Raw genomic sequence first — 25,971 nt, 5'->3', positions numbered from 1 at the left:
AAAGAGACCGTCCGATTTCACACTGGACGCGTGGCCTCCAGGGTAGACAGAGCGACCGAGTTCAGTGCCCCAGGGCCTGTTACCTGCCCCCCAGCCCCACCCCTGCGCTCACCTTCCTGCTGCTGGGAACGAAGTCTTTGTCCAGACGGACGATTCGAAACTTCACTGCAAAGGAGCAGAGGCAGAGGCAGGGATCAGCCCCGGCTGCGTTTGCCCGAGTGAATTCCCAGCTGGGCACGCAGCCAGCCGGATGCCCTGGGCTCTGCGAACCCGCAGAATGGCACAGGCTGGGCAGCGCGGCCCAGACTTCCCCAGGCTGCCCTCTGCCAACGTGCTGCGGCCCTGCCCTGGGCAGCTGGAAGGGAGCTCGGCCTCCCAGGCCCAGCCAGCCCCGGCCTCCCTGCTGAGGCTGCCAGAGGAGGCCAATCGGTGCCCCTGCAGCGTCTGTGCCATCACCAAGGACAGGCTGAGACCCCCACTTCAGTCCATACAGGCCCCAAACAGGCTCAGCCTTTGGGTCTCCCTCCTCCTGGGGCCGGGTGCAGCTGGGGACCTCGTGGCGAGAGTCCCGTTCCCACTGCTGGGCACCATCCTGTCCTCAGAGCCCGGGAGTCCATCTCAAGGGCTTTGGCCCCACAAAACCCCTCCAGCAGCTCCTGCCCTCTCACCTGTCTGTCCCGGCTTGTAGACGGCCTTGTCTGTCTGCACAAAGGTCCCGGGCTCCAGCACCCGCACCAGCACTTTCTTCTGCTCAGAGAATTGCAGGGAATCTCCCCGGATGGAGACGTGCAGCTCTGCGACTTCCTGCTTCCCCCCGGACGGGGCTGGGACCTGCACACGGGAAACCCCAGCAAGGTCAGAGCGGCTGGAACGGGCTGGTCGTGGGGCAGACCCGCTATCATTTGGGGGAGGGCAGTGGTGTTTGCGAGTCACCATTACAACCCCCCCAGACACAGGAACCCCCCCGCCCAGGGGACTGTGAATGGGAGGGAGCATGGACAAGGGGCGCTCGATGGAGCTGGAAGCCAAGGCACCCTCTGTCCCTGTACCCGTCCCGTCCCGGCTCCCTCCTGCGCTCACTGCTGAGGGCCGCTCTCGAGGGCTGCGGCTGCAGCTGCCCAGTGAGTGAGCAGCTCCCTGCGCACGGCCAGTCCCCTGAGCCCTCCTGTGCCCGGCCTGCGGCTGGGCTGGGGCTGCAGACCCAGCGCTGAAGGGCGCCGTGCCCATGGCAGTGCCCCGGGCCGTGCTGGCGGCTGCGGGCGGCTCACCTGGAAGCGCATGTTCTCGTGCAGACGGGGCCCCTGGACCTCTCTCTCCAGCAGGGTGATGGCGCTGGTCCCATTCCCACTCTCCAGCCGCACGCTCACCCGGACGGTCTCGTTGAGGGCGCTGAGATGAACTGACACCGTCCCCGTGTGCGGGTGGTAGAGCTCGGCTGGGCTCACCACCACATAGTGCCTGGGGAGGGAAGCATGGGGGGGACGGGATGGGAGGGGACAGCTCAGAGGGTCGGGGGTGACTCCAATTTCTGAGTGTCCCTCCTGCCGGGGACAGAGCTGGGTCGAAGGTGCTGGAGGCTGATTCTTCTTCCTCCCCACAGGGCAGGGACAGGACAAGCCCCCCTGCTCCTCCCCCCGCCCCAGCCCCAGACTGGGCCTCACCGCTCTGGGGCGTCCAGACACGGAGCCAGAGACAGGCCATGGCCAAGGAGTTTCCAGGCTGATGGGAGCAGTCGGCCACAGAGGATTCTTAGCCCCTGGTTCACAGGGCAGCTGAGGCTCAGAGAAGGTCAGTGTCTGGCCCAGGGCGCACAGGACGTTTGTAGCAGAGCTGGGCACTGCCCCAGATCTCCTGTGTCCCAAGCCAGGGCCTTAACTGCAGAGCCACCCCCCTGCGTCTGGGAGGGCAAGGCAAGGGGGACCAGGAGTACCCAGCACCAGGGACTGAGCTCCCGGGGAGAACGTAACTGTCCCGTGCGTTTCGGATCGAGCAGCCCCCCCGCCGGTGCCCTAGGCTGCTTCCAGCCATCCCGCGCCGACCACCACAGACAGACAGACAGACACGGACAGGGCTTACGGCTCTGCAGACGTCCCAGCTGTGAGGTGCAGGAGGAGGAGCAGGCAGGCCGGGGTCACTGGGGCTCCCATTCCTGGGGTGCGGACAGACAGGCAGACGCGAGGGGACAGACACACGTCACACCCCTCCGGGTCCTTCTTCCTCCCTCTCTGCCACGCTCTGTGCTGCAGACCAGCCTGCTCTGCTCTGAGAGAGACTCTGGAGCGGGAGCGTCGTCTTTGATCCAGGGGTAAACAAGGGTCGTCTCAGGTCTCTGGCTGGGGCTGGGACGCAGCTAGGACAATATTTACCCACCACCCCCAGCTGCTGGATTGGAGGCTCTGACAACTTGACTCAGACGATGCTGCTGGGCAAAGGCTCAGGCTGGCCAGGGAGGCCCCTGCATTGGTTACATGGCAGGGGTGGGACCCTCCGCCAGGCGGTGATGATGCAGTAGCCAGGATGCCGGGAAAGCCCTGGCAGGAGCAGGGGGGAGGAGCTTGCTGTGGAATGAGCTCATTAACGTGGGTTCGGGCGGTGACCCCACTACTGCAATGCAAAGAAGAAGATTAGGGTTGCCGAACACTTCTCATGAGAACCCCATTCTCAATCGCTTATAACTCTCCAACCTGTGTCTGCCGGGGATGAAATCTCCATGCTCAGTCTCTGCCTTGGGTTGAATTTTTTTGTAAAGTTTCAGCAAAAACGAGTTGAGCCATTTCCAAGAACAAGGTTAGCATTAAGACAGGTAGTTATTTTCCAGGGAAATCCATTTTTCTGACCATTTCTTTGAAGACCTCTAGTGCCTCCATGCTTTGGAGCCTGGAATTGAAACGTGGCAGGGTGATTGGGCTAGGGAAAGAGAAGTCTTTTTCCTGTTGCTATGAAAATCTGGCTCGGTTATAAAGTACAGAACATGGCCATGTGCACATGTTCAGTAGAGTGTCTGACTTGTTTCCCAGTCACTGACAACTTGGAAGAAAATGATCTGGAATGGTTATGGATCATTGTCCTAACCCACAAAGCACAAGATGGGGTATTAGCTGGTGTCTGGGGCAGATCACCAAATCACACTAAGGAACAGGATGAGCGGCTGCTTCTGCAGCTGTTTATAGAGTGTAGGAAAAAAGCTGTGAGATCACGGGGGATTTCAATATCAGCGACCCATGCTGGGGTCTGATGCTGCTGGTACTAAAACATCCTTAGAACTATATTAGAGCTCGTCTTGAGAGAGAAAGAGGAATTGATCACAGAACTAAAAGTTAACGGTAGCTTAGGTACAAGTGATCATGACTTGGTCACATTTATAATGTGCAAACAGAATAAAGTCCAGAGCAGCAATATATACACTTGTGCTTTGAAAGGACCAATTTCAAAGAGCTGAAAACAATGCTGAGGTAAACCAGCTGGGAGGAAGTTTTATCAGGAAAATGTGAATGATAATTGGAAATTGTTTACGAACACTTTACTAGATGCCCCAAAAGCCACAATCAAGGAAGCCGGCCACGCTTATTAAAAACCTGGCCTGGCTAAGAGGCACATGAAAGCAACTATAAAATATATGTATAAAAATGCTGTATAACAGAGAGAAGAAAGGAAAAGCTGACAGTAATGAATGTAAATCAGAAACTAGGAACTGCAGAAAATTGTTAAGGGAAGCAAAGCAACATTGGAAGAAATATAAGGCGTGTGGGTGCGGGGACAAAGGAGGTCAGCGCTAGGCACATTCCTGTGGGGCTGGGAATTGGGCCCAGCCTTTGGACACAAATTGTCCTCCACGGGACCCCTGGCTTGGGCTAAAGGCCATGCACTACACAAGCAATAATCATGCGCTGAGCACACAGCAGCTCCCTAACGTTGGGGTTAGGGAGGGGTGCCATGGGAATGGGGTCGGTCTAATGTCTAGTTAGAAGTCGGGTTCTCTCTCTTCTTTCTCTCTCTTCCTAGACATCTGTGCGGGGACTGAGACTAACAAAGTAACTATGCCCCCCTCCTGCACAAGACCTTTGGTGGGAAGAGGGCATTCTCTTATTTCCCTCCCCTGCATATTTTGCAGACTGTTAGTTTTCAAGGCAGCGTGCCTGCGTTCTGAGAGTTAATTCTGGAAATAACAAACAGGGGTGGGTATGATTATTTGCCTCCCATGACCATTCATGTTAATTTTGTTACCATTTATATTACGAAATCGGGGTTTTATGGGGCTCTGTAGAAGTGTGTATATTTGCATATTATTTTAGCTAAAGAGTTGTAAAGCAGTTCACTCGGGGTTCACTTCATCGATCGCAGGGGAACGAGTGGATTAGAGGCTGTAACTGAATAAACACTCCTGATCACTCCACCCGGCTCAATCTTTCCTCAATCGACCCTGCAACATGGACAGCAGAGTTAAGGACAAAAAGAAGGAGTTTTTAAAGCCTATGAGGAACAAATGAATCATAACAATGGTCCTTTACTAGATGACGTGGTATAATTATCAATAAGAATGGAGAAAAGACAGAAGTGTTCAATAAGTATTTCTGGTCTGCATTTGAGAAAAAAAACAGATGAAGTTGTCATGTTATGAAGGGGATAACACTCATTCTCTTCCACTAGTGTCTGGGGAGAATGTTAAAAAGCACTTTGTAAAGTTAGACATTTTAAAATCAGGAGGTGCAGATAACTTACCTCCAAGAGTTTTACAAGAGCTGGTCAGTAGCTCACTGGATCTGTAATGTTGATTCTCAGTAAGTTTTGAACACTGGGGAAGTTCCAGAAGACTGGAAGAAAGCTAATGTTTTGTCAATACTTTAAAAGGGAAAATGGGATGACCTGAGTAATGATAGACCTGTCAGTCTGACATGGATCCCTGGCACAATAATGGAGTGTCTGATATGGGAAGACAGTCAGATGATTACTGCCAGTTACATTGGGTTCATGGAAAACAGATCCTGTCAAATGAATTTGATGTTTTTTATGAGATTATAGATTTGGTAGATAAAGGTAATAGTGTTGATGTAATATACTGAGAGTTCTGTAAAACATTTGACTTGGTACGACTTGAAATTTTGATTAAAAAATAGAACAATATAAACTTAAAATGCCATACATTAAATGGATTAAAAACTGGCTAACTGATTGATCTGAAAATGGAATTGTAAATAGGGACTTATCATTGATAGGGTGACTTTCCAGTGGGTTGCACAGGGATCGGTTCCTGGTCCTGCTATTTAACATTTTTATCAATGACCTGGAAGAAAACCTAAAATCATCAGTTGATGCATTCTGTAGGCAACACAAAAATTGGGGGAGGGGTAAAAAACAAAGAGGACAGGTCACTCATACAGAGTTGTATGGATGACTTGGTAAGCTGGGCGCAAGCAAACAGTCTGTTTCAGTGTGGCGAAATGTAAATGTACCCATCTAGGAACAAAGCAGGGCTTACTTACAGGATGGGGGACTGTATTCTGGGAAGTGATGACTGAAAAAGATTTGGGGGTGGTGCTGAATAATCAGCTGAACATGACCTCCCAATGTGATGCTGCGGCCAAAAGGGTTAATGTGATCCTTGGATGCATAAACGGGGGAACCTCGGGTAGGCGTAGAGCGGTTATTTGACCTTTGTACACTGTTTGGCACTGGTGCGACTGCTGCTGGAATACTGTGTCCGGTTTTGGTGTCCATCATTCACAAAGGATGTTGATAAATTGTAGAGGGTTCAAAGAGCCAAAAGAATGTCTAAAGGATTGAAAACCTGCCTTACAGTGATATCCTCAAGAATTCAATATTTTTAGCTTACCACAGACATGGCTAAGGGGTGATTTGATCACCGTCTATAAGAACCTACACGGGGAACAAATATTTGGTAACAGACTCTTCAAGTTAGCAGAGAAAGGTATAACACGATGCAATTGCTGGAAGATGAATCTAGACAAATTCAGACTGGAAATATGGTGTGCTTTTTTAACATTGATGGTAATTAACCTTGGAACAATTTACTGAGGCTCATGATGGATTCTCCATCACGGGCAATTTTAAAATCAAGATTAGATGTTTTCCTAAAAGGTCAGTTCTAGGAATTGTTTTGAGGAAGTTCTCTGGCCTGGGTTACACAGAAGGTCAGACTAGATGACCACAATGGTCTCTTCCGGCCTTGGAAGCTATCAGTCTATGATGCTTTGCTGCTAAAGTCTCTGGTGCATTGAATCTGCGCTCAGCACACTCCAGCCCTGTTCTTGTCCATCCACGCTGAACATGTTCTACAGACCCAGTCACCTACATCAGCACTGAACCTGCTCCCTAGCCCCACAATCCCATGTGCCCTGACCCTGCTCTTCTACCATCCCTGCGGACCCCCTGGCTGAGACAGGACAGACACAATAGATCCTCCTGTGTGTTGCCATCTAAATACACTTTGTCCTAGGGGGAGGCGCACTGTGCTTGCAGCCAATCTTCATGTTTCCACCAGCTCTTATTTTCCAGTTTGGATGGAGAGAACAACGATGGACATCTTCACATCCAGACCAGACGCCTCTCGGGAAGATGCGCTTCAGTCAAAGACAAACCACAGGCTCAGTACAGGAAAAGTTGGATGAAATTCTCTGGCCTGTGTTATGCAGGAGGTCGGGCTAGATCAGGGGTTCTCTAACTGGGGGTAGTGACCACTCAGGCAGCTGCAAGGTTATTATGGGGGGAGGGGGATCACAAGCTGTCAGCCCCCAGGCATGCTGGGAAGGGCGGCATGTCTTCAGGGATCATCTCTTTTGGGGTAGGGGGTGTCACAGCCTGAAATATTTTCAAAGGGGGTCCCAGCAAAAAAAGTTTGAGAACCCCTGGACTAGATGATCGTATGGCCCTCCTGGCCTTAAAATCTCCGGCCCTGGGCTGTACTGGTGGGGATCCTTACAGTGGCAGGTAAAAAAAAGTTTGTTTTTCTTTAAGCCTCCTTCCCAGCTCTAGAAATTAATCCACCGACAGGCTGAGCTCTCTCCTTCACACACGGGCAGCACGAGCACGTGTTCACAGGCACACGCACAAGCAGGTGCAGACACGGCTCCCCCAGCAGAGACCCAGCTGGGGTGGGAGGAGAATTCACTTTCCATGTGTCACGCGGGCTGGCTTGAGGGGGGCGGCGTTTACTGTATCGTGTAACATTAATATGTCAAAATCATAACGATTCATGTAAGATATGCCATGTCAGGTACTGTTAGAAAGGATGTAATGCACTGAGAAAGATGACAATACTTATGTTCATGTGTTATATCTGTAATGGAAGTTATGGACATATTTGATGTACCTGTATTTCAAATTGTGCTGGCTGGGATATACCCCAGACAGAGGCGGCAGGACAATAGCCTGCTTAATGGCCCATTAAGACATCCCCAGGTGCCAGGGGCCCAGGGGGAGAAGCCGGAGATACACCTGATGAGGCACCAGGACTGGCCCATGTGGCTCTGAACTCCATTTTAGTTCCTGTAAAACTCTACAGACCGCATGGCCAGGGACACAGGGTATATAAGGCAGAGACCTTCAGAATCCATTTTGTCTTCAGTCACCAATCTTTCAGTCAGGACTCAGCTTCAAACACCTGTCTACCTCTGAATCAAGTCATCTGCAACTGAAGCTGTGAACAAAGAACTGAGGCCCATCTAGGTACTGGATGTACATCAGAGGAACTATACAAGCCTGCAACTCCACATTTCTTCCAGAAACCTGAAGTATATGGACCTTTAATCATTTGTATGTATGTGATTGCTCTAACCCTTTAACATTTCTCTCATGGTTTATTTCTTTCTTTTTACAAGAAACCTTTAGTTTTAGTTACTAAAGGATTGGCTGCCAGCGTGGTATTTTGCATAAGATGCAAACTTATATTGGACTGGTGCTGTGGCTGACCCCTTGGGGTCAAAGGGAACCTTTTTAGTAAAGAGCATAGAGTTTAAATAACTGGTCTCTTTACTGGACTTAGTGGCTGATTGGGAGCCAGAAACTGAAATGCAGTAAACGGGGCTGTGTGTATCTGTGTACTGGCTTCTTGATAACCAGTGTAGGGGAATCAGAAGCACAGTTTGTAGCTGGTTGGGAAGCCGGGCTTCAGTGTCACCCTCCAGATTGGGAGAATCTGCTCTCCTTTTACAGCCTGCCCTAATCTTGGCATTTTCAGGTGACTGCCCTAGGCACGGGATGGGTCACAGGGGAATCATGTCTCATTACCGTCCCGTGCAGTGATCAGATGGGGGAGGGGGATCCATTGGGACTTGCTGAGTCCTACAAAGAGACTCAGAAGACAACACAAAGCCGCGGGTTTGGGAAGTGGGAGTTTGGGTCTGTCCCCTCCCCTCCCCTCCCCCAGCACTGCAGACACCTACACACACTGTGAGGCTGCAGCTGACTTGCCCTGGCTCTGTGTTAGCTCCAGGGACGCCGAGATCTGGCCCCAGGTCACTGGCCCTTGCTGGTTACCCTCAAATATTTACCTGCCCTCTGGGCAGTTGAAAGGTCACAGGGATTTCAGCACCAACAGGCAATCAGGGCCCTTGGGGGCGGGGTGGGAGCCCCCTGCCCAGGGGAGAGCGATTCAGGAAGGGGGAGAGCGTCGGGCATCAGGCCTGGGGCCCGTATCCCTTGGATGGCGTCCATGAAGGGCTCAGGTTTCTGTCACAGGCCAGGGCAGGTGTGAAATGACTCGGGCTGGGCCTGCCGCGCCCCTGCGGGCCAGGCTAGTGGCTCTCACCGGAGGGAAACGCCTGGCGGTGCCCAGCCTGAGGCCATCCCCGCGGGGAGATCACTGCTGGGGAGCCAGGTTCTGTTCTCTCCTGTGAGGGCCCAGGCCAGGGGTAGGGTGCAGTGGGACACTCGGGGTGCGGCATCACAGCGACACGGCGCTGGCCTGAGAGTCAGAGCGAGCCATGGACCCTCCGGAGCAGCCCCGCTGCTGCTCCCTGAGGGCTGCGTTAGCTCCTTCTCTTTCCTGCCTCCTAGGGCCCCACTGCACCCTCTGCTCACCCTTGCGCTGTGATTGGTCGTCATTCATGCTCACGCTGTGCTGTGATTGTGTAGTGTTTCATGCAGAGTGTGTCGTGTGAGATGTTTTTGGAGTGCTCATGACACGCTGAACATTACTGTTGCAGTGATACGTTTGTTGCAGTGTCAGATGTACGGTTGTGAGGCTCTGCTCTGTATCATTCCCAAACATGTGCCTCCTGGCTCGAAGCAGAGTCAGGGAAAACCCTCCAAGAGCAGAGAGGTAGTTCACGCCTCCCTGAGGCATGAATAAAAGAACCAGCTCCTCCAGGAACGGTGGACTAGGCCAAGCATCGAGAAGGGAAAACTCACGGACTCAGGTGGAGGGGGCCATACTCGGACATTGTTCATCACCTGACCCTGAAGAGGGGGAAAAGGAACATGTTAAAATGCAGAGAGATTTTGCAATCTCTCTCTCTCTTCCACTCCATCTACAAACAACATCAAGCAACTGAGACATTGACCACGGGGGGAGGGCCTGGCTGGAGGCGGACTGGCCAGAGTGCATGGTCGCTGTAAGTGTTACGCTTGGTGGAGAATGTGATTTGCCTTTTATTTACTTGGGATCAACTCTGACCCGCTTTCCTCTGACTTATAATCACTACAAATCTGTCTGTACCTAATAAATGTGTGTGTTTGTTCTATCTAAGCAGTGCATGTGGTGTCGTGTGTCAGAGAGTTCATTTAGGGGCACCAGGCTGGAACATAGCAATTCTCTGATAAAGTGAGGCACTGATCATGGCTTGCATTGCTCAGTGGGCAGCACTGAACATTGCAAGAGGGAAATTCCTAGGGTTGGATCTGGGACTGGGGGTGGTTGTTGGGGTCAGTCTATGGCATAATCCCAGGAGCGGCTGGCCAGAAGCACTCACTCACTGAGCTGGGGGCCGCTAGCTTGCAGGAGGCTGTGCGTGGACTGACCCGGGAGTGGGGGTCACACAGAAGAGTAAGTGCAAGTGGGGCCCAGGAGTGAGGGGTTGGGCTGACACAGCTTTACCCCAGTGCAGGTGGCAGAGGGAACGTCACCCCCTCTCCTCAGAGGCTGTTCACTTCCAGCCTTTCTGGCCATAGCAAAGAGTGACAAGAACCCAAAGGCAGAGACGCGGGGCCCGAGGCTGCTAACGGAGCTGCCAGACACACCCTTAGTTAGGATGGTGGGAGGGGGCTCGCCTGCACCCCAGGCTCGGGTCAGGCCCCATTTTATGGACCAGCCTCCTCAAGGCACATCAGTGACACTAACTAGAGAGCAGCTGCACAGAGCAGGACAGGAAATAACCCGAAGGCACCTGGTGCGATTCGGCGACTGGCCAGGAAATAAGAGAAACACGATTCAGCTCAGAAAACGAAGCTAACACGGCAGGGCCAAGAGAACCCGAAACAGCCGGTTCCAGCCAGGTTTGAATGCTGCCCCCTCCCGACAGATCTCCCGTCTGTCAGGGCCTTCTCTGCACAGCACCATGTGCCTAGCTGTATCTCAGGCCTCACCACATCCTCTGTGGGCAGCCCCTCCCACCCCCAGCCCTGCAAGCCTCCTGTCTAACGAGGGACCCCATAGGAGGGTCTGGAGAACACGGCTGTCTCCCCTGCACACACAGACTGAAGGAACTGCAGGACCCAGGGGGGACCCATTGCCGAACCACGGACCCGTCTGTGCAGAGAACCCCCCAAATAAAGGGAAACGTGGCTGGTGGGACATGTGCCCCCGGGGCTGCGCAGGGACCCATGGCACTGTCTCCCTTTGATCTGCTCTGGTTTTCACAGCGACTCCAGGGCTCAGGTCGTGCGGAGCCTTCCGTGCTGGGCCCGCCCGGGGTCTGACACGCTCACAACTGAGTTCAGTCTCCAGCCTTCCCCTGCAGAGCTGCCCACGCTGCTCAGGGCGTCCAGTGTTTGCTGAGCAGTTGACAATGAGCCCTTTGTGCAATGTTCCTGGTGCTTTTTAACCGTCAGCACAGGCTGCTGCTACTAGAGCCACAGTATTCTGTGAAGCTGCAGCAAGAGAAGGTTGTTATCCTGGGTGGGGGATGGGCTCCCTGGCTCAGTGTGGGGGTTGGGACGGCGCTCCTGCTCCATGTGACCCCAGAGGTGGCAGAGGCACTGGGGCCATGCTCCGTGTCCTGTGGGCGAAGGCCACGGCTCCTGCTAGAGCAGGTCCCACTTGTTCCCGGGGCAGGAGCTGGCGCTGCTGCTCTGGGCGTGGCAGCCTGAGCCTGGCACCCGGGAACCTTCGCGGTCGGTGATATTCTGGCAGAAACACAAGTGCCGGAGGGGAAATGGGGATAGTTTTCAACGGTTTATATCAGCGGTTTTCAAACTGCACCCACGGCCCCCTGGGGGTCGGCAGAGCATGTCTAAGATTTCCAGAGGAGTCTGCATCTCCCTTCGAAATACGTTAGGGGTCCGCACATGAAAACAGGTTGTAAACCAGGGATTTATACCCAGCAGTATCTGTATGGAATCTGATGGGACAAAGAACAGCCAGTTCTCCAGCCCGAGGGCTGAATATCAAAGGCCTGCTGCAAACAAGGGAGGTGTGAGAGCGTCTCAAGAAAAGATTGCAAGGCTATTTTATCAGGGAAAGGGTCAGGGAACCTGAATATAGGGGCTGCTACTAGCTCCCCCTATAGACACCCCCAACAACAGGAATCAAATACCCCCAGCGCTGGTAGCCTGACATTGCGGGTACAGAAGCCAGGCGCTGGCAAACAGAAAGAGAAATGCCTTTTTGTGACTGCCCCCTTGCTGTACACAGGACAACACCGTCTTTCCATGTGGGAGCACATCCTACTTCCCAAATACTAACGTACAGCTCTCCTGCCGCGTTCTGGTTTAGCTTCAATCAACTCCTCATTGGTTGAACCTAAACTAAACTAACCCTGCTTCAAACCAAACTAAGTGCATCCACACTGGGCTTTTCACTAGTTTTAGTAAATTGGTTTAAAAACTAATTTCAGTTCAATGGTTCCATTTTCATGTGGACTTGTGTAACGAGGGCAGCTCTGCCAGCCGGGGCTGGAACCCGGGGGGCTGTCGCTGACGCTGCCCTTCCCAGAGGTTTAAAGCCAAACTCCTCACCACTGACCGTAGGGCTGGGGAAGGGGACAGAGCTGCAGTCCCAGGATCTGCCTGCTCTAAGGATGCACAAGAGTCGTGCCAGGAGCAGTAGAAAGCCAGGCACAAAGTGAAAAAACGGCCACTCAAGCAGATGACGTTTTAATTTTACACTGAACCAGTTCTGATGTGCCGCTCCAGGCAGGACGGGCAGCAATCCCAGGGGTCCCCATTGCAGCCCCTGGCCCCACGTGTGACAGACGGCTGGGATCAGGCTGGCCGGTTTGGAGGCTGATAGACGGGATGGCAGGTGGGATGTTTCCAAGGTGAATGGGAACACACTGGCTGAAGAAGGCGCTAAGAGTCCATGTCTTGGCCGTGGGGCTGCAGCCCCCTTGCAGCGAGGAGCTGGGGGGCAGGGCAGCTGGTACGGGGAGGAGCAGCGGCTGAGAAGGGGCCTGTCCATGCCTCCCACATCCCGGGGTGTCTGGCTGCCGGAGCGGTGCTGTCGGGATGGGTGGGGAAGGGGTCGCCCAGCACGGCCAGGGGCTTCAACGGGAATTTCCCATCGTGTCAGCGTCAGGGGCTTTAAACAAACACAAACATCCCCTGAGATAGGGATCGAAATCCACACACACCCCGCACACCTGTCAGAGTCCTGTACACATGGCCCCAGAATTCTGCCCACCCCACAAAGACTCTCCCCTCAGACGCACCCCCCAGTCCTCCAGACAGATTCCCTTGTGCCCCACGACTCTTCCCCCAAGATGTCTCCCCACACATAGTCCTTGTGGGTTCCACGGTCCCACCCCCGCCTCTGCAGTCCACAACACACACAGACCTCTCTGCCCATGGACACCCCCACCCATAGCGTGTAGGGACTGGAGTGGGGTATGGGTGCATCACACTTACCTGAGCTGCAGGGGGCGCTGTACTCAGCCTCCGTGTGCTCACCTGTGATAACAAGGGATGTAAGGAATGGAGAGACCCAGTGGGGGGCTGAGAGCCCCTCCCCCCAATCCCGCACAGGCAGAGTCTCTTACTGCAGCCCCAGGGGATCCCTCCTGTAGCTCTGACCCCCTAGGCGGGGTTGGGGAGTCAACCCCAGCTGCCGGAGTGGACTGCAAACTCTCTCCCATCCCCTGTCTCCAATTAAGCCAGCTGGGCTCCATCAATTGCCATCCAGCCACCCTCCAAGGGCCCATGGAAACTGTCCTGCCACCTCCTGGGCTCAGCACAAAGGATTCTGGGGGAGTCAGAGGAGAGGGATCGCAGGGTAAATGTGTGGGGTGCTGGAGGGGCAGGACACACCTGCTCTAGCCGTTCTGGCTGGGAGAGACCCCGTGACATCAGCTGCACTGTCCCACTCGCCCGACGGGCACAGGCTGCCGTGTCCCTCCCGCTGAGCACATCCCACCAACAGATCAAACCCGGCCACGCTCAGACCTGGGCAGGATTTATGGAAATGGGGCACTTGGAAGCAGGGGAGATTTAAGTGACTCCACAGCCTGAGTGTGACACGGAGCCCACGAGAGCCGCTGTATGCGGGTGGCGCCAGGGCAGGGCATGGCCACCCAGGCTCTGAGTGCGCCATAGAGCCACGAAGGCAGCTGTACCACAGGCACTATCAGGGCAGGATCGTCCTCCCTAGACACTGACTGTGCCATGGAGCCCACAGGAGCGGCTGGAGCAGAGGCGGAGGCAGAGGCAGGGCAGGACTCACCCGTCTCATAGTAATCGTACAGCCTCACACTGGCTGCTCTGAGATTCTTCACCAGGAAATCCTGCTTCAGGGAGAAGGTGAAACTCGCCGCCTCCTTCGTCAGCTACCGAGAGAGTGACACAGCGAGCGCCAGGGCTGAAGGTCTGCGTGGGCAGCTAGAACCCCTCCTCCACCTGGCTCGGACTGGCCCAGCCCTCTCCCCTAGAACAGGCTGAAAATGCTCCTCTCAATCCCTGTTCTACCCACCCCTGAAACGTGACCCCCTTCCTCACACTCAGGGCCCAGCTCCCGCCTCCCCACCCCTGAGCTCCCCATCGCTCTGTTCAGGGCCCTCCCTGGGGTTTGGCTGAGTCTGGTCCCATCTCCCCATCCTTTGCCGTCTGCGCTCACACCGGGCTCCCAGAGCCCCCAGCCGCCCGCACGCACCTGGTCCAGATACAGCGTCACCTGGTCGTTCTGCACCTCCAGCTTCTTCACCAAATGCTGATTCTTCAGCTAGGGACAGGGTGAGGAAACAGCTGAGCCTGGGACTGTGGGGCTGGGGCCAGAGTCACTGCTCTGCTGCGGGCTGGGACATGGGGCACCAAAGACATCCCGTGGCCAAGGGGACTGGCTGCCACCCCCGCGTCACTCACACCTGATCATGGGGTGTCCCCAGTCTTGGGGCCCGACTCTAGACACAGACGTGGGGGAGCGAAGCAGGGGCCCGACCTGCTCAGTGACGGGATGGGTACCAAGGGCTGCCCAGTGCCTGCTGCAGCGCTAGGGGTGCTGTGCTATGCTCAGGGGGCAGGCTCTGTAGGATGCTCCCCCCGGGGCTCAGAGCTGCAATCGGTGTTTTCCTGGGCTCTGGGCTCTCCCCCAGTGGATCAGGGCCCTGGTTTCATGCTGTTTGACTGACCCGGCCTGTTCTCCTCCCTGGGAAGCTCACCTGCCACAGGGAGCCCTTGTCGGGGCTGTAGCCGGACGGCAGCTTGGCCTCGATGATGGCCATGTTGGTGGCTGAGCGCTGCCCGCTGTACCTGCAACAGGAGCCATGCGCTCTGCTCAGGGATTGCCCTGGACACAGAGCCCAGGGAAGACGGTGGGGGAAGGGAGCCCTCCCGTCTCCTTGGCCCTGCAGGCATCTCTGATGCCCTCTGCCTGCTCTGGGCTGTGACCCCCGCTAGCCCCGACCACCCCAGAGCTCCCCAGACAAGGGGCACCGGCCCCGGAGCTCCTCAGGAGCGACTGTCTGTTCTAGATCAGCCCCAGGACCAGCCCTTTAGTGCCTGGTGCATTTCAAGGGCCCCTGCCTCTGCCCCAAGCCCTGCGTGTGGATGGCTCCCCCAGTGATTCCTGCCCAGCCCCGGCTCTGCAGTGGGGCATCCCTGCCTGGCCATTCCCCCACTCCCTGCAGCCTGTCCCTGCCCCGGGCGCTCGGACCCAGCTGGGCTGGGCTCTAGGGCTCGTACCGGGCGTGCAGGGTGAGGCTGAAGCGGGATGTGGCGTTCTCGGTGCATTCCTTCGGCTCCGTCTCCACCCGCAGGTCGAAGGTCGCGGGGCTCTTTGGGGGCGGCACGTTGTAGCGCAGAGTCATCTGGGAGAAGAGCAAGAGGGTTGGGGCAGAGCCAGGTGCCGTGGGCCCCCACCGTGGGGCAGTCGACGGGCACAGACAGCCAGCACTGGCCTGCTGGTCCCCAGGGGCCCCTGCACTCACCTGCACAAAGACACAGCCCTCACCGCTGGCCCGCACCGTGTACCGCCCGGGGATCTCCTGCAGGGCCGCTCGCTGCAGCACCAGCCGGTTGGCGTTCTCCACGTGGAATTCCTGCCGGGCCCCAGCCTGGGAGCTCACTGTCACCGACACAGCCCCGCTCGCACTGTACGTCAGGGCCGCGTATTTGGCCAGGGCCTGCAGCGCCACCACCGTGTCCTGGGGAAGGAGGGTCACCGAGCTGCTGTCACGCTCTGGGGACAGGAGCCCGGCTCAGTCTCACTGCAGCAGGATCGGGACCCGCAGGGGCGCTGACACCGGGCCCAGGCTCCCAGCCCCTAGGGCAGGGGGCTCTGCACCCAGGACCCCTCGCCCAGGAAGGGACCCAGCTCAGCTGCACAGATGCAGACCCCAGGGGGCTCCTGGCCCCTTCTTCCCCCAGAGCCCCCAGCGCTGGCTTTGCCCCGAGGCGGGGGCGTTACCTGCGTGGAGGCGAAGCCCCCGTAGGGGTTCTGCTGCTTGCTGAGCCAGCGGACGATCTGGGCGGCGGTCGCCATGTCGGCAGCAGACACGCTGGGCAGGGACAGATAGGCCAGGAGCACGTAAGCCGTCATCTCCACCTCGGCCGACGGGGCCTGGTTCCAGTAGGGCTCGGTGCTGGGCAGGGCCTTCACCTTCCGCTGCCAGTGGAGCTGTCCCCCTAGGAGAGGGGCCGATGGAAGGGCAGCCCCACGGCTGCAGTTACCACACCATGGGTCACGTCTCTGCTTTCCAAAGGGGCCCCAGGGGCTTCCCAGGCCAGAGGGACTCCTGCTCCCCACTGAATGCAGCCACCTCTGGGGCAGACACGGCAGCTGATTCTCAGCGCACAGGAGGGCTACACAAGTGTAACACGATGCCCCCAGCTGGGATGTCTCCCACCCAGGATGGGGGCTGGGATCCTGCAGCATCTCCCCAGGGCTCGGTTACGGCCCATTCCCCTTGGGAGCTGCCTACGCGACGCCCTGCCCCGCGGGCTCTGAGTGCTACGGACCCGCCTCAGTCGTGACCACGGGCGCTTTAGCGGCTGGGTTGGGACATGGGGCTTTGCCCCTCTCGTTCTCAGCTCCCAGCCCCCCAGGCTGGCTGCGACCCAGCCTCGGCCCCTTTGCCCCGTGCGCTGGGCCCTGGGAAATGGCGGGACGATCTCACTCCAGGTCTGAGGAGGCGAGTGTCCCCACAACAGCCCAGCGCGTCGGCCCCTCGCTGGCGCCCTCAGCAGAGACCACGGACTGCCTGGGTCACGGGGACCCAGCTGCCCTGCCAGCCTGAGGAGTCCCCCGGGGCAGGGGGCACCCGGGTGGGCAGGTCGTGGGCAGCTGGCCTTGGCCTGTGTCTGGAGGCCGTCAGGCTGGAGAGCACGAGAACGAGGCGCTGCCGGTACCGGTGCTGACGCTGTGCTGGGCCAGGCTCTGCAGAAGGGCGCTCCGCAGCTCGGCGCTGCCCGCCAGCCCGAAGGCGTAGGCCAGCAGCGCCTGCGTGTAGAGGTCGCTGGTGTTCGAGGACTCCCGCAGGCACTGCAGGGCCCGGCTCACCATGGGGTCCTGGGACGGGGAGACACCGAACAGACGCCCCGTCAGGCTGAGCCGGCCAGAGGGGACCCCCTGCACCCGGAGCCTGTGTGCGCATCCCCCGGCAACCACCCAGTGGGGTCCTAACAACCCCCTGCCTGTCAGTCGTCCCCTCCCCTCGACCGTCCCGCTCTGCCGCTACCCACCCCCTGCACCTCACAAGCCTCACCCAGATCCCCCCGAGCGCTAGACACCAAAACAGCCCAGACCCTCCACAAGTTGCTGAATTGTTCTCCTACCCCAACCCCACAGCGACTCCCCACATCATCCTGACCCCCATCTTGTTACCAACCCCCCACTGACCCCACATCATCACCTCTCCCCTCTCCCCGTGCCAGCCCTCGCCACTGCCCCCAACGTTGCTCTGACCCCCGCTGGGTACCCCCCAATCGCCGAACCCCAGCTCCCCTCCCAGCTCCCGGCCCCTCCCCTGGGAACACAGGGCTTGGCCTCACCGTCAGCGGCCGCCCCAGCTCCAGCAGCGCCGCCGTGATGTAAGCCGAGAGAGAGAGCTCCCCCACCACGCCGCCCTGAGGGGAGAGACACCAAGAGCCGGCTCAGCCGTGCCGTGCACCGCACTGCTAGACGGGCCAATGCCCAGGACAGGCCCATTGGGCCACCACAGAACTAGCTCTGCTGCACTCGGCCTGCTGGACTTGGTCCCATCTGCTGCTGGGTCCTGTCAGGCCCATGTCGGTCCCAAGCAGCTGCCCCCAGTTCTGGCAGTCAGGGAGGCCACACTGTGGCAGTGAGTTCCACAGGTTGGTTTGGGAGAGGCAGTAGCTGGTACATAGCCAAGGCTGCACTGGGCTCCCAGGATAAAATCCTATTTGAGCCCCCCCATAACCAGAGGCTGGTAAGCTGGTTTGAACTGACATTTGCCCAATTTCCAGTGAAGACAAGGGGACATTTCTGCAGCGGCTGAAGGATTCGCCCCTCGCTGCACGAGCTCCTGGACTTTCCCTCAGATTCGTCTCCTTCTCACTCCCGAACGCCCAGGTGCAGCCCCGGCCCCTCCGCAGAGACCCGGCTCCTGCCAACTCCTGGCCAGCGGCAGGAACGAGGCTGTGACTCGAGCTGGGGGGAATTTCCCACTGAAATGATTTCTCGACAGAAGATGCAGTTTCCACAAAACCAAAACTTGGAGGGAAAATGTGACTTTTGCTGACATGTTTCGACGTCTGTTGGAAAATGGAAACGCGACATTCTGCTGTGGGTCGGCAGGGCCCGAATCGCAGCCTCTCGGCTTGGCGGCCTGAACCGAAACCTTTCGCTGCAAATCGCTTCAACCTGCAACTGCATCTGCCTTGTGCCCCGTTCTCCCCAGGGGCCCGGCTTCGGCGCCTTCGGACTACATCTCCCATGATGCACCGCGACGGCCCTCCTGACCCAGCTGTGTGGGGAGTTGTGGGAGTCACATGACTTCAGGGCTGGGCCAGGCTGTGCTGTCAGGCTCTCTGTGGGTCTGCTCAGTGACAGCGGGAGGGGGCTGGGCTGCACAGGAGCCGGGGTGGCTGGGCCAGGGCTGCTCCCTCCTTCCCTGCAAAAAGCAGCTGATCCAGTCGTCCCGGCCATTCAGCCCTTGTTAAAAACCCAGGGAATCCCCAACACCTGAACTGCAACAACCTCCTGCCATGGGGACCCTTCTCCCCCTTCCTCAGCGTGTCCCCTCCTCCCCCACCCCATCAGCCCGTCCCCCCAGCCTCCCACCTGCAGGGCGTTGTTCAACAGCTTCCCCACGCTCTGGAAGCAGCCGCTCTCCAGCTGGTGACGCTGCAGCCACTTGAGGGCGACCTTTAGGTGCTTCTTGTCGATGAAGATGAAGGGTCTGGCCTGGCCAAAGGACTTGAGGACGAAGGCCGTCAGCCTGAGCGGGCAGAGACCCGTTAGAGGGACACTCTGCTGGAGATGCTGGGGGTTGGAAGGGATCAGGGGGCCAGGGCTGGGGGTCAGCATTGGGGGGGATGAGCAGAGCTATCAGGGCAGCCAGGACGGGAACGGGGGGTTTGGGGTACGCTACGTGGGGCAGAGCTGTGTGGGGAACAGGACTGGGGTAGCAGAGGGGCTGGGGTCAGGCTGCAGCCCACGTAGCTCTGCCCCCCCAGAGCCCCTGACTCGCCCACGCCGTGCGGCCCCTCACCAGGTGTTGCCCGAGGAGTCGCTCCACCCAAAGGCGCTGTAAGAGCCGTCGTTGCGCTTATAGAGCATCTGGCGCTGGTACCCTGCGGTGGGGGAGAGAGACAGCGAGTCCTGGATCTGCTCAGCCACAGGGCTAGTATCCACCCCAGCCTGTGTCCTGTGGGTCCCCCTAGCCTCCCCTCCCCCACGACACTGAGACTCAGAGATTGCAGGGGATGGTCTGACTGGGGGGATGGAGTTAAGGCTGAACAGGGCCCTGATCCCCCAAACCCTGCAGCACCCCCGACCTGCGGCTGGACCCCAACTGGCGCCCCTAGAGGGGAAGGTCCCGTCTCCTATTCACTGAAGCCCTGAGGCAAACGGTCCTTATGACTGTTGCAGCATAATTCCTTATGACTTGGGCCTGGGCTGGAATCATAGAAGATGAGGTTGGAAGGCACCCCAGGAGGTATCTAGTCCAACCCCCTGCTCAAAGCAGGACCAACCCCAGCTAAATCATCCCAGCCAGGCTTTATCAGGCCGGGCCTTAAAAACCTCTAAGGATGGAGATTCCACCTCCTCCCTAGGTAACCCATTCCAGTGCTTCACCACCCGCCCAGGGAAAATGTTCTGCCTCATATCCAACCTAGACCTCCCACACTGCAACTTGAGACCATTGCTCCGAGTTCTGCCATCTGCCACCACTGAGAACAGCCTAGCTCCATCCTCCTGGAACCCCCTTTCAGGTAGTTAAAGGCTGCTATCAAATCCCCCCTCATTCTTCTATTCTGCAGACTAAACAAGCCTAGTTCCCTCAGCCTCTCCTCATAAGTCTTGTGCTCCAGCCCCCTAATCATTATTGTTACCATCCGCTGGACTCTCCAATTTGTCCACATCCTTCCTGTAGTGGGGAACCCAAAACTGGACACAATACTCCAAATGTGGCTTCACTAATGCCGAATAGAGGAGAATAATCACTTCCCTCCATCTGCTGGCAATGCTCCCACTAATGCAGCCCAATATGCTGTTAGCCTTCTTGGCAACCAGGGCACACTGCTGACTCACCATCTTCTCCACTGCAACCCCCAGGTCCTTTTCTGCTGAACTGCTGCCTAGCCCGTCGGTCCCCAGTCTGTAGCTGTGCATGGGATTCTTCCGTCCTAAGTGCAGGACTCTGCACTTGTCCTTGTTGAATCTCATTAGAATTATTCGGCCCAATCCTCCAATTTGTCTAGGTTGCTCTGTATCCTGTCCCTGCCATCCAGCGTATCTAGCACTTCCCCCACCTTCGTGTCATCTGCTGACATGCTGAGGGTGCAATCCACCCCGTCCTGCAGATCATTCCAGCTGACCAAAACTGGAACTGGTGCCCCAGAAACGAGACGGAAACGATCCCATTCCCCGACCCCCAGAGCCAGCCAGCGCCCTCATCTGGGGCTGGATTGGAACCTGTGCCCCAGAGGTGGCATGGACAGGGCGGTCGCAGGTCCCCGGCCATGCCCTGGGGCGGAGGGGCGGGAGGACACTCACCGCTCTGGAGGAATCCCTGGGCCTTGTCTCTGATCTCCGGGCTCAGCTGCCCGCTCTTCTCCAGGTACTGCTGGATGTAGATGTTGGGAGCGAACCGGACCATGTTCTGCTCTCCGCAGCCGTAGGGCATGGCCAGCAGGCGGTCTATGTTCTGCAGAGCCGTGCCCATCATGTCTCCTGGCACCAAGGGAGTCGGGGGAGCAGAAAATGACCAGACTGCACAACAGCTGCCCCGTCCCCAACACCACGTCCCTGGAGCCCAGGCACTCGGGGGCCCAGCACCCCCAGTTCAGATCAGGCCTGGTGGGTTTACATGGATACACGGTGATGAATAGCCCATGACACCAATGCCCTGGTGCATGACATCACCGCGTGAGTCTATGGCCCCTCGCTGGGGCAGCACGAGGCCCTGGAGCACAGACTGCAGGGACCAGTCCTGCCCCGGCCCCAGGGACCCACTAGACCTCACTGATCCTTTCCATCCGCGATGCCCCGGCGTCTCTGATCAGAGCGCTGTGCCCAGATGGGCTGGCCGAAGGGCTTGGCGCCCTGGCAGGGATGGGGCAGGGAAATTCCTTACCCAGCACAGTCACGTGGGCGCGCTCGGACCCCGGCAGGACGTTCGCAGGCAGCTGCAAGGAGATTTCTTCGGACGCTGCATAACATGAAGGCAAAGACACAACGTTACAGGCCTGTCGGGAACCGGTCCCCGCTTCCAGCCAATCAGATCCCTCCGTTTCTGACCCTTCGGGGCTCCCTCGCCCCGTCACAGCCCCTCTCTCAATGCCAAGCTCCCCCGCCATGACACAGACGTGCCCTTGTGGTGTGGGACTCGGTTCCTCCCCGGGCCCCATAGAGCCGGTGTGACAAGCTCTGCAGGGAGCATCATACGCACAGGGGGGCTGCAGGGAAGAGGAGCTGGTACAACAGGGTCCCCATGCGAGTCGGGAGCAGGAGCCAGCCATGCTCGAGCCATTGGTCTATGGCCGATGTTCCCTGACTGCCCACGAGGGGCGCCCCTTCCCTGGGCAGCTGGTCCTGACCCTGTCAGAGGCAGGACACTGGCCTGGACGGTCCCTGCTCAGGTCCAGTACCGCCTGGTGGCTCCTGTTCTCCTAGCTGGGCCGGCCAGCGCCGAGATACGGCTGAGGCGTCTCCCTGTGTTACTGACCCCACTGAGCCGCGGACAGGCGCTGGGATCCTACCTTCCTGGCAGAGCAGGGAGCTGTGCGACTTCTCCTCCAGGATCCCCCCCGGCTGTCGGGAAGGAGCATCAGACAGAAGCTCAGGAGCATGGACCACACACGTCACAGTCTGACAGGGCCTGCTAGGGAGTGCTTGGGCACATCCCGCTCTCAGCGCCAGGGGAGACGGTTCTCAGCCCAGCAGATCTCGCGGCTTCCTCCTCTGCACCGCGAAGCTTCCCTCTGCTCGTTCCCCCGCCCCCTCGAACTGCTCCTGTGTCACTCCCGGCTGCCCCCCTTGGGGTAACACCCGTCTCTATCTGCCCCAGAGGTCTCCCGCCTTCTCCCTCATCTCGCTGTGGCGAGGCCGCGTGTCGGGGCAGTGCAGGTCGGGGTCAGGGACGCGGACGGCGTGGGGCTGGGGGATTATTTTCTGTGGCAGGTCACAAGAATCATCATCTCTGCCTCCAGCCAGTGAGGTGAGACCCGGGCACCCGATCTCCCTCCGCTCTGCCCAGATGGTGCCGACCAGACACTGACCTGGACCAGCAGGGGCTTTATCACGGTGTCCACTCGCCCCTGGGCCGGCACCACGGCCAGCTCGTTGCCACACAGCTCCTCGGTGCGCAGAGCCTCGGTGCTGACGGTGACGTTCACCTCCCCTGCGGAGCAAGGCAGGAGATGCCCCCTTAGACAGCCCCAGCACCCCTCCCCGCGGGAGAGAGAGCGAGAAAAGGGGAGAACAGAGAGAGAAGGCCGCGGGGGGGTTGATGGAGGGAAGCAGTGACTGTGTGAAATGACAAGTGCGGGGTAAGGGGATTCCCTGCTGGGATTTCCTTCCCCCCACCAGCCCTTCCCTTCCCCCCACTCCTCCCAGCACCGGCCCCAGCGCCCCTTACCCAGGCTGCTCGCCGTCACCTCCCACTGGAAGGTTTTCCCTTCGTCTGCACAGAGGCAGCTGGTGTAAGCGCCGTCCTCGCCCACCTGCACCTGGAACTGCGCAGACTCCGCCAGCATCACCCGCACCTGTGGTACCCAACACAGGAGCCCCTTAGGGCTGTGGGGGATGCGCTCACACGTCCCAGCTCCAGGCCGAGACGTGCCTCTCTGGGGCTCAGGCCCCGCTCACCGCGATGTGCTGAGCCCAGTGGTCACGGGGTCGCTGTGGAGCGTCCGGGTCACATCCAGGGACTGCCGGGGCCACTCGTCGGCCTCCGCCACGGCCCAGCCCCCAGCCCCAGGTCACCGGCCCCAGCAGCTCCAGCAGCTCAGCCCCGGGCGCCGCTCACCTTGATGCACTGCTGCAGGTAGTTGAAGACGGTGGCCTTTAGGGTGAAGGTCTCTCCCCGGACCACGGAGTACGGCAACGCCAGCTCCACAAAGAAGGGTTTGAAGGCCGTGACGGTGGCCGTGGGGGAGAGCCCAAAGCCCACCTCTGCCGTGCAGAACATCCCGGCTTTCCACTCCGTGATGGTGTCAGGCAGCGAGACTGGGACGTCCTTGGAGCCCCCCTCGCTGGGCGGGACGGACAAAAACAGAGCATCAGACACACGGCCAGCCCCTGGGAAGTGCCCACGAGCACAGCCATCAGAGACGTCTCTGCCCGACACTCCTGGGGGCTGGGGCCCTGGGGCCGCTTGCGCAGAACAGGCCAGTCCCAGACATCGGAGGAAGAGTTGTCGGTGCCCCCATCTCATCCCCTCCTCCGCCCCACGCCAGCTAGCGCAGGGTTCTTCCCTGCCCTGGGCTCTCCGGGCTGGGTTCAGTGTCCCACGCGATGGGGACCCCCCCCTTCCATAGCTGGACACGTCTCCCTGTCAGGGTGTTATTGTTGGGAGTCATCCTCAAACCCCCTGCTCGGGATCCCCCGCCTCTCCCACTTACACCCCATGTCCACCCTCAACGGCCTCTCCCTGGGTTCAAACCCCTCCCACATTCTTAGCGCCACAGCTCCCGGGCACTGCGTGGGAATTAAAACACCACAAAGGGCCACGTGTCAGGACCAGGGAATGGCTGGGGCAGGGCGGGGGAGAACCCTGCTGGCCAGACACAGGGTCACGGAGTTCCCTGGGCTCCCAGCCCTCTCCCCCCTCTGTGGGTTTGTCACATCTGTAAAGAGACAAATCCCACGGCCCAGGGACTTTTTATTCCCTGCTGCTGCGCTGGGTTCCTCTCTGCTGGCAGCAGGGTGCAGGACCCAGCCCCACGGCGGCAGCCAGCCCTGCCCAGCAAGTGCGCCACGGCTGGAAGCTACTGCCTCAGGGGCTCTGGCCTGGAGGCCGCTTTGTAGGGAAGGTTTGTGACAGCTCCTCACTCACCCCACAGGGACCAGGTCCCACAGCCAGGTCTCTGGGAAGTACGCACTTGGCGCTGGCAGGTAATTGCTCAGTGGGGGCCAGGCTTCCCCCTCAGGGACCACTAGAAAAGATACAAAGGGGGCTGAGGGAACCCCACAGTGGGGGCAGATCCAGGCTATGATTCACGTGTGTTTGCACTGGTCAAGTCTGGATTTTTTGGGACGTTTCAGGGACTGAACATGGCAACCGTGACTGTGAACAAACCAAAAGCCTCTTCTGCTGAGAACTGACCCGTGCGTGACCTGAGTGGGGAGCAGCCAGTGGCAGGGCTGGGGTTTGGGGGGGTCCGGCTGGGGGTGTCTTAGGGGCAGCACACACCAGTGGGCTCAGCATGTTGGTGGGAGCCAGGGACACCTGTGCTCAGTGCCAGCGTTGCCCCTGAGCAGCGTCAATCCTACGTCGCACTCCCAGAGCCCGTCACACACAGACGCTGGCCAGGCAGGTAGAATCATTAGCCACACTCAGCAGCTGGAAATGGAGCCTAGCACGGCTCAGGGCATTTCTACTGCAACCACCGACCACGAGGGGCATTGCAGGGCCCATGTGATCGCTTCCATGACCAGCTAGCCTGACTCACATCCCAGGGCAGCGCGTGGGGCTGGTGCTAGAAACGCCGTCATTGTCCGAGAGAAGCGAGTGTGTCTGGGCTAGAGTTGCCGAGAGACAGGCAGGGAGCCCGGCGATGCCACGGTCACCCCCACGTGGCGCAGGGTGATTAGAATGGGCATCGGGGTGGTGCCCGCAGGAGGCTGGGCTCCGTCTCCCCAACAGGCAAGTGCAGGCCCAGGCTCGAAGCCGACAGTGGAAGGGGAGGAGCAGAGCTGAATGGGACGGGTCAGATGATCACGTCTGCCCAGCTCCCGCTGAGAACAACGGCAAAACCCCCATCCCTGCCCCACTGAGAACAATGGAACTGCCCAGGGCAGAGTCAGAGCCAGGATCCGAACCCAGGTCCCAGGCCTGGCCCATGAGCCCCTGGGGGCCGTCTCGTCTGAGAGGGCGTTTGGAATTGCTAATCAAGAGGGATGGAAGCTCCTGTCCCCACTGCCATGGTGAGGTGAATGCAGGGCCCGGCGCGCCAGCCGCACCTCTCATACCATTAGGAAAAAATGAGATTGAACTTTCACAGAGCTTCCTGGTGTTGGTGTTGGTGTTGGTGAGAGTTTTCAAAGCCGCATCCTGGGAGAGAAGGAAGATGAGGAAAAAGCGTCAGGAGCAGGAAAAGCATCGGAGGCGGCGCGATGCCCTTTGTCAGTGTCCATTGAAACGCTAAATGCTCACACAGCAACAGAGCGATACAGGAGCAGAATTCACTTAGACAAGGGCCGTGCCCAGCACCCTACAACTGGCTTAGCAAAGGGGGAGGGTCAGTATTTTGTACATGGGGAAACTGAGGCATGGGGTCACAGAGGTCAGAGATGGTAAAGAGCCATCGGCTCCTCTCTCCACCCTCTCGTCCCGCTGGGCTGGGGCAGGACTGTCCCTTACACCACTTCTTCCCAGGGTTTTGGCTTTAGCGTTAAAAGTCCCAAGCAAGGAGCCTCCTCCAGAGACGATTCCAGCCTCTCACATCTCCCGGTCGGGAAGTTATCCCGTGACATTTCCCCGTGGCTGGATCCCATTGCTCCTCACTGTGTCCCATGACGGG

The 25,971-nt window shown here is 58.3% G+C and overlaps 2 protein-coding genes across 2 annotated transcripts in view; both read right to left on the bottom strand.

Annotated features, from left to right (window-relative positions):
• The window catches only part of LOC137149368 (alpha-2-macroglobulin-like protein 1), a 34,431-nt gene extending 32,219 nt beyond the window's left edge, over positions 1-2,212 (bottom strand). The window contains exons 1-4 of the mRNA XM_067542866.1: positions 2,077-2,212; positions 1,269-1,458; positions 669-831; positions 113-165 (exon numbers count right to left, since the gene is read on the bottom strand). Of these exons, the coding sequence (XP_067398967.1) occupies positions 113-165; positions 669-831; positions 1,269-1,458; positions 2,077-2,147 (477 nt within the window). The 5' untranslated portion in view covers positions 2,148-2,212. The remainder of the gene's footprint in view (positions 1-112; positions 166-668; positions 832-1,268; positions 1,459-2,076) is intronic.
• A 10,272-nt stretch (positions 2,213-12,484) lies between these two features.
• The window catches only part of LOC137149373 (alpha-2-macroglobulin-like protein 1), a gene marked incomplete at its 5' end in the record, with an annotated part of 28,804 nt that continues 15,317 nt past the window's right edge, over positions 12,485-25,971 (bottom strand). Inside the window, 20 exons of the mRNA XM_067542873.1 lie at positions 12,485-12,691; positions 13,018-13,059; positions 13,829-13,931; positions 14,255-14,323; positions 14,760-14,850; positions 15,283-15,407; positions 15,528-15,743; positions 16,007-16,224; positions 16,948-17,107; positions 17,590-17,664; positions 18,845-19,001; positions 19,275-19,356; positions 20,783-20,959; positions 21,363-21,437; positions 21,988-22,039; positions 22,507-22,628; positions 22,866-22,992; positions 23,256-23,481; positions 24,285-24,384; positions 25,412-25,502. Of these exons, the coding sequence (XP_067398974.1) occupies positions 12,657-12,691; positions 13,018-13,059; positions 13,829-13,931; positions 14,255-14,323; positions 14,760-14,850; positions 15,283-15,407; positions 15,528-15,743; positions 16,007-16,224; positions 16,948-17,107; positions 17,590-17,664; positions 18,845-19,001; positions 19,275-19,356; positions 20,783-20,959; positions 21,363-21,437; positions 21,988-22,039; positions 22,507-22,628; positions 22,866-22,992; positions 23,256-23,481; positions 24,285-24,384; positions 25,412-25,502 (2,343 nt within the window). The remainder of the gene's footprint in view (positions 12,692-13,017; positions 13,060-13,828; positions 13,932-14,254; positions 14,324-14,759; positions 14,851-15,282; positions 15,408-15,527; positions 15,744-16,006; positions 16,225-16,947; positions 17,108-17,589; positions 17,665-18,844; positions 19,002-19,274; positions 19,357-20,782; positions 20,960-21,362; positions 21,438-21,987; positions 22,040-22,506; positions 22,629-22,865; positions 22,993-23,255; positions 23,482-24,284; positions 24,385-25,411; positions 25,503-25,971) is intronic.

This window comes from Emydura macquarii, unplaced genomic scaffold (assembly GCF_026122565.2).
Source record: "Emydura macquarii macquarii isolate MOO-44397 ecotype Brisbane River unplaced genomic scaffold, CSIRO-AGI_Emac_v2 contig_737, whole genome shotgun sequence".
NCBI classification, from domain to species: domain Eukaryota; kingdom Metazoa; phylum Chordata; order Testudines; family Chelidae; genus Emydura; species Emydura macquarii.
The sequence above is the reverse complement of the archived record's forward strand: the minus strand, read 5'-3'. Positions and strand labels throughout refer to the sequence as shown.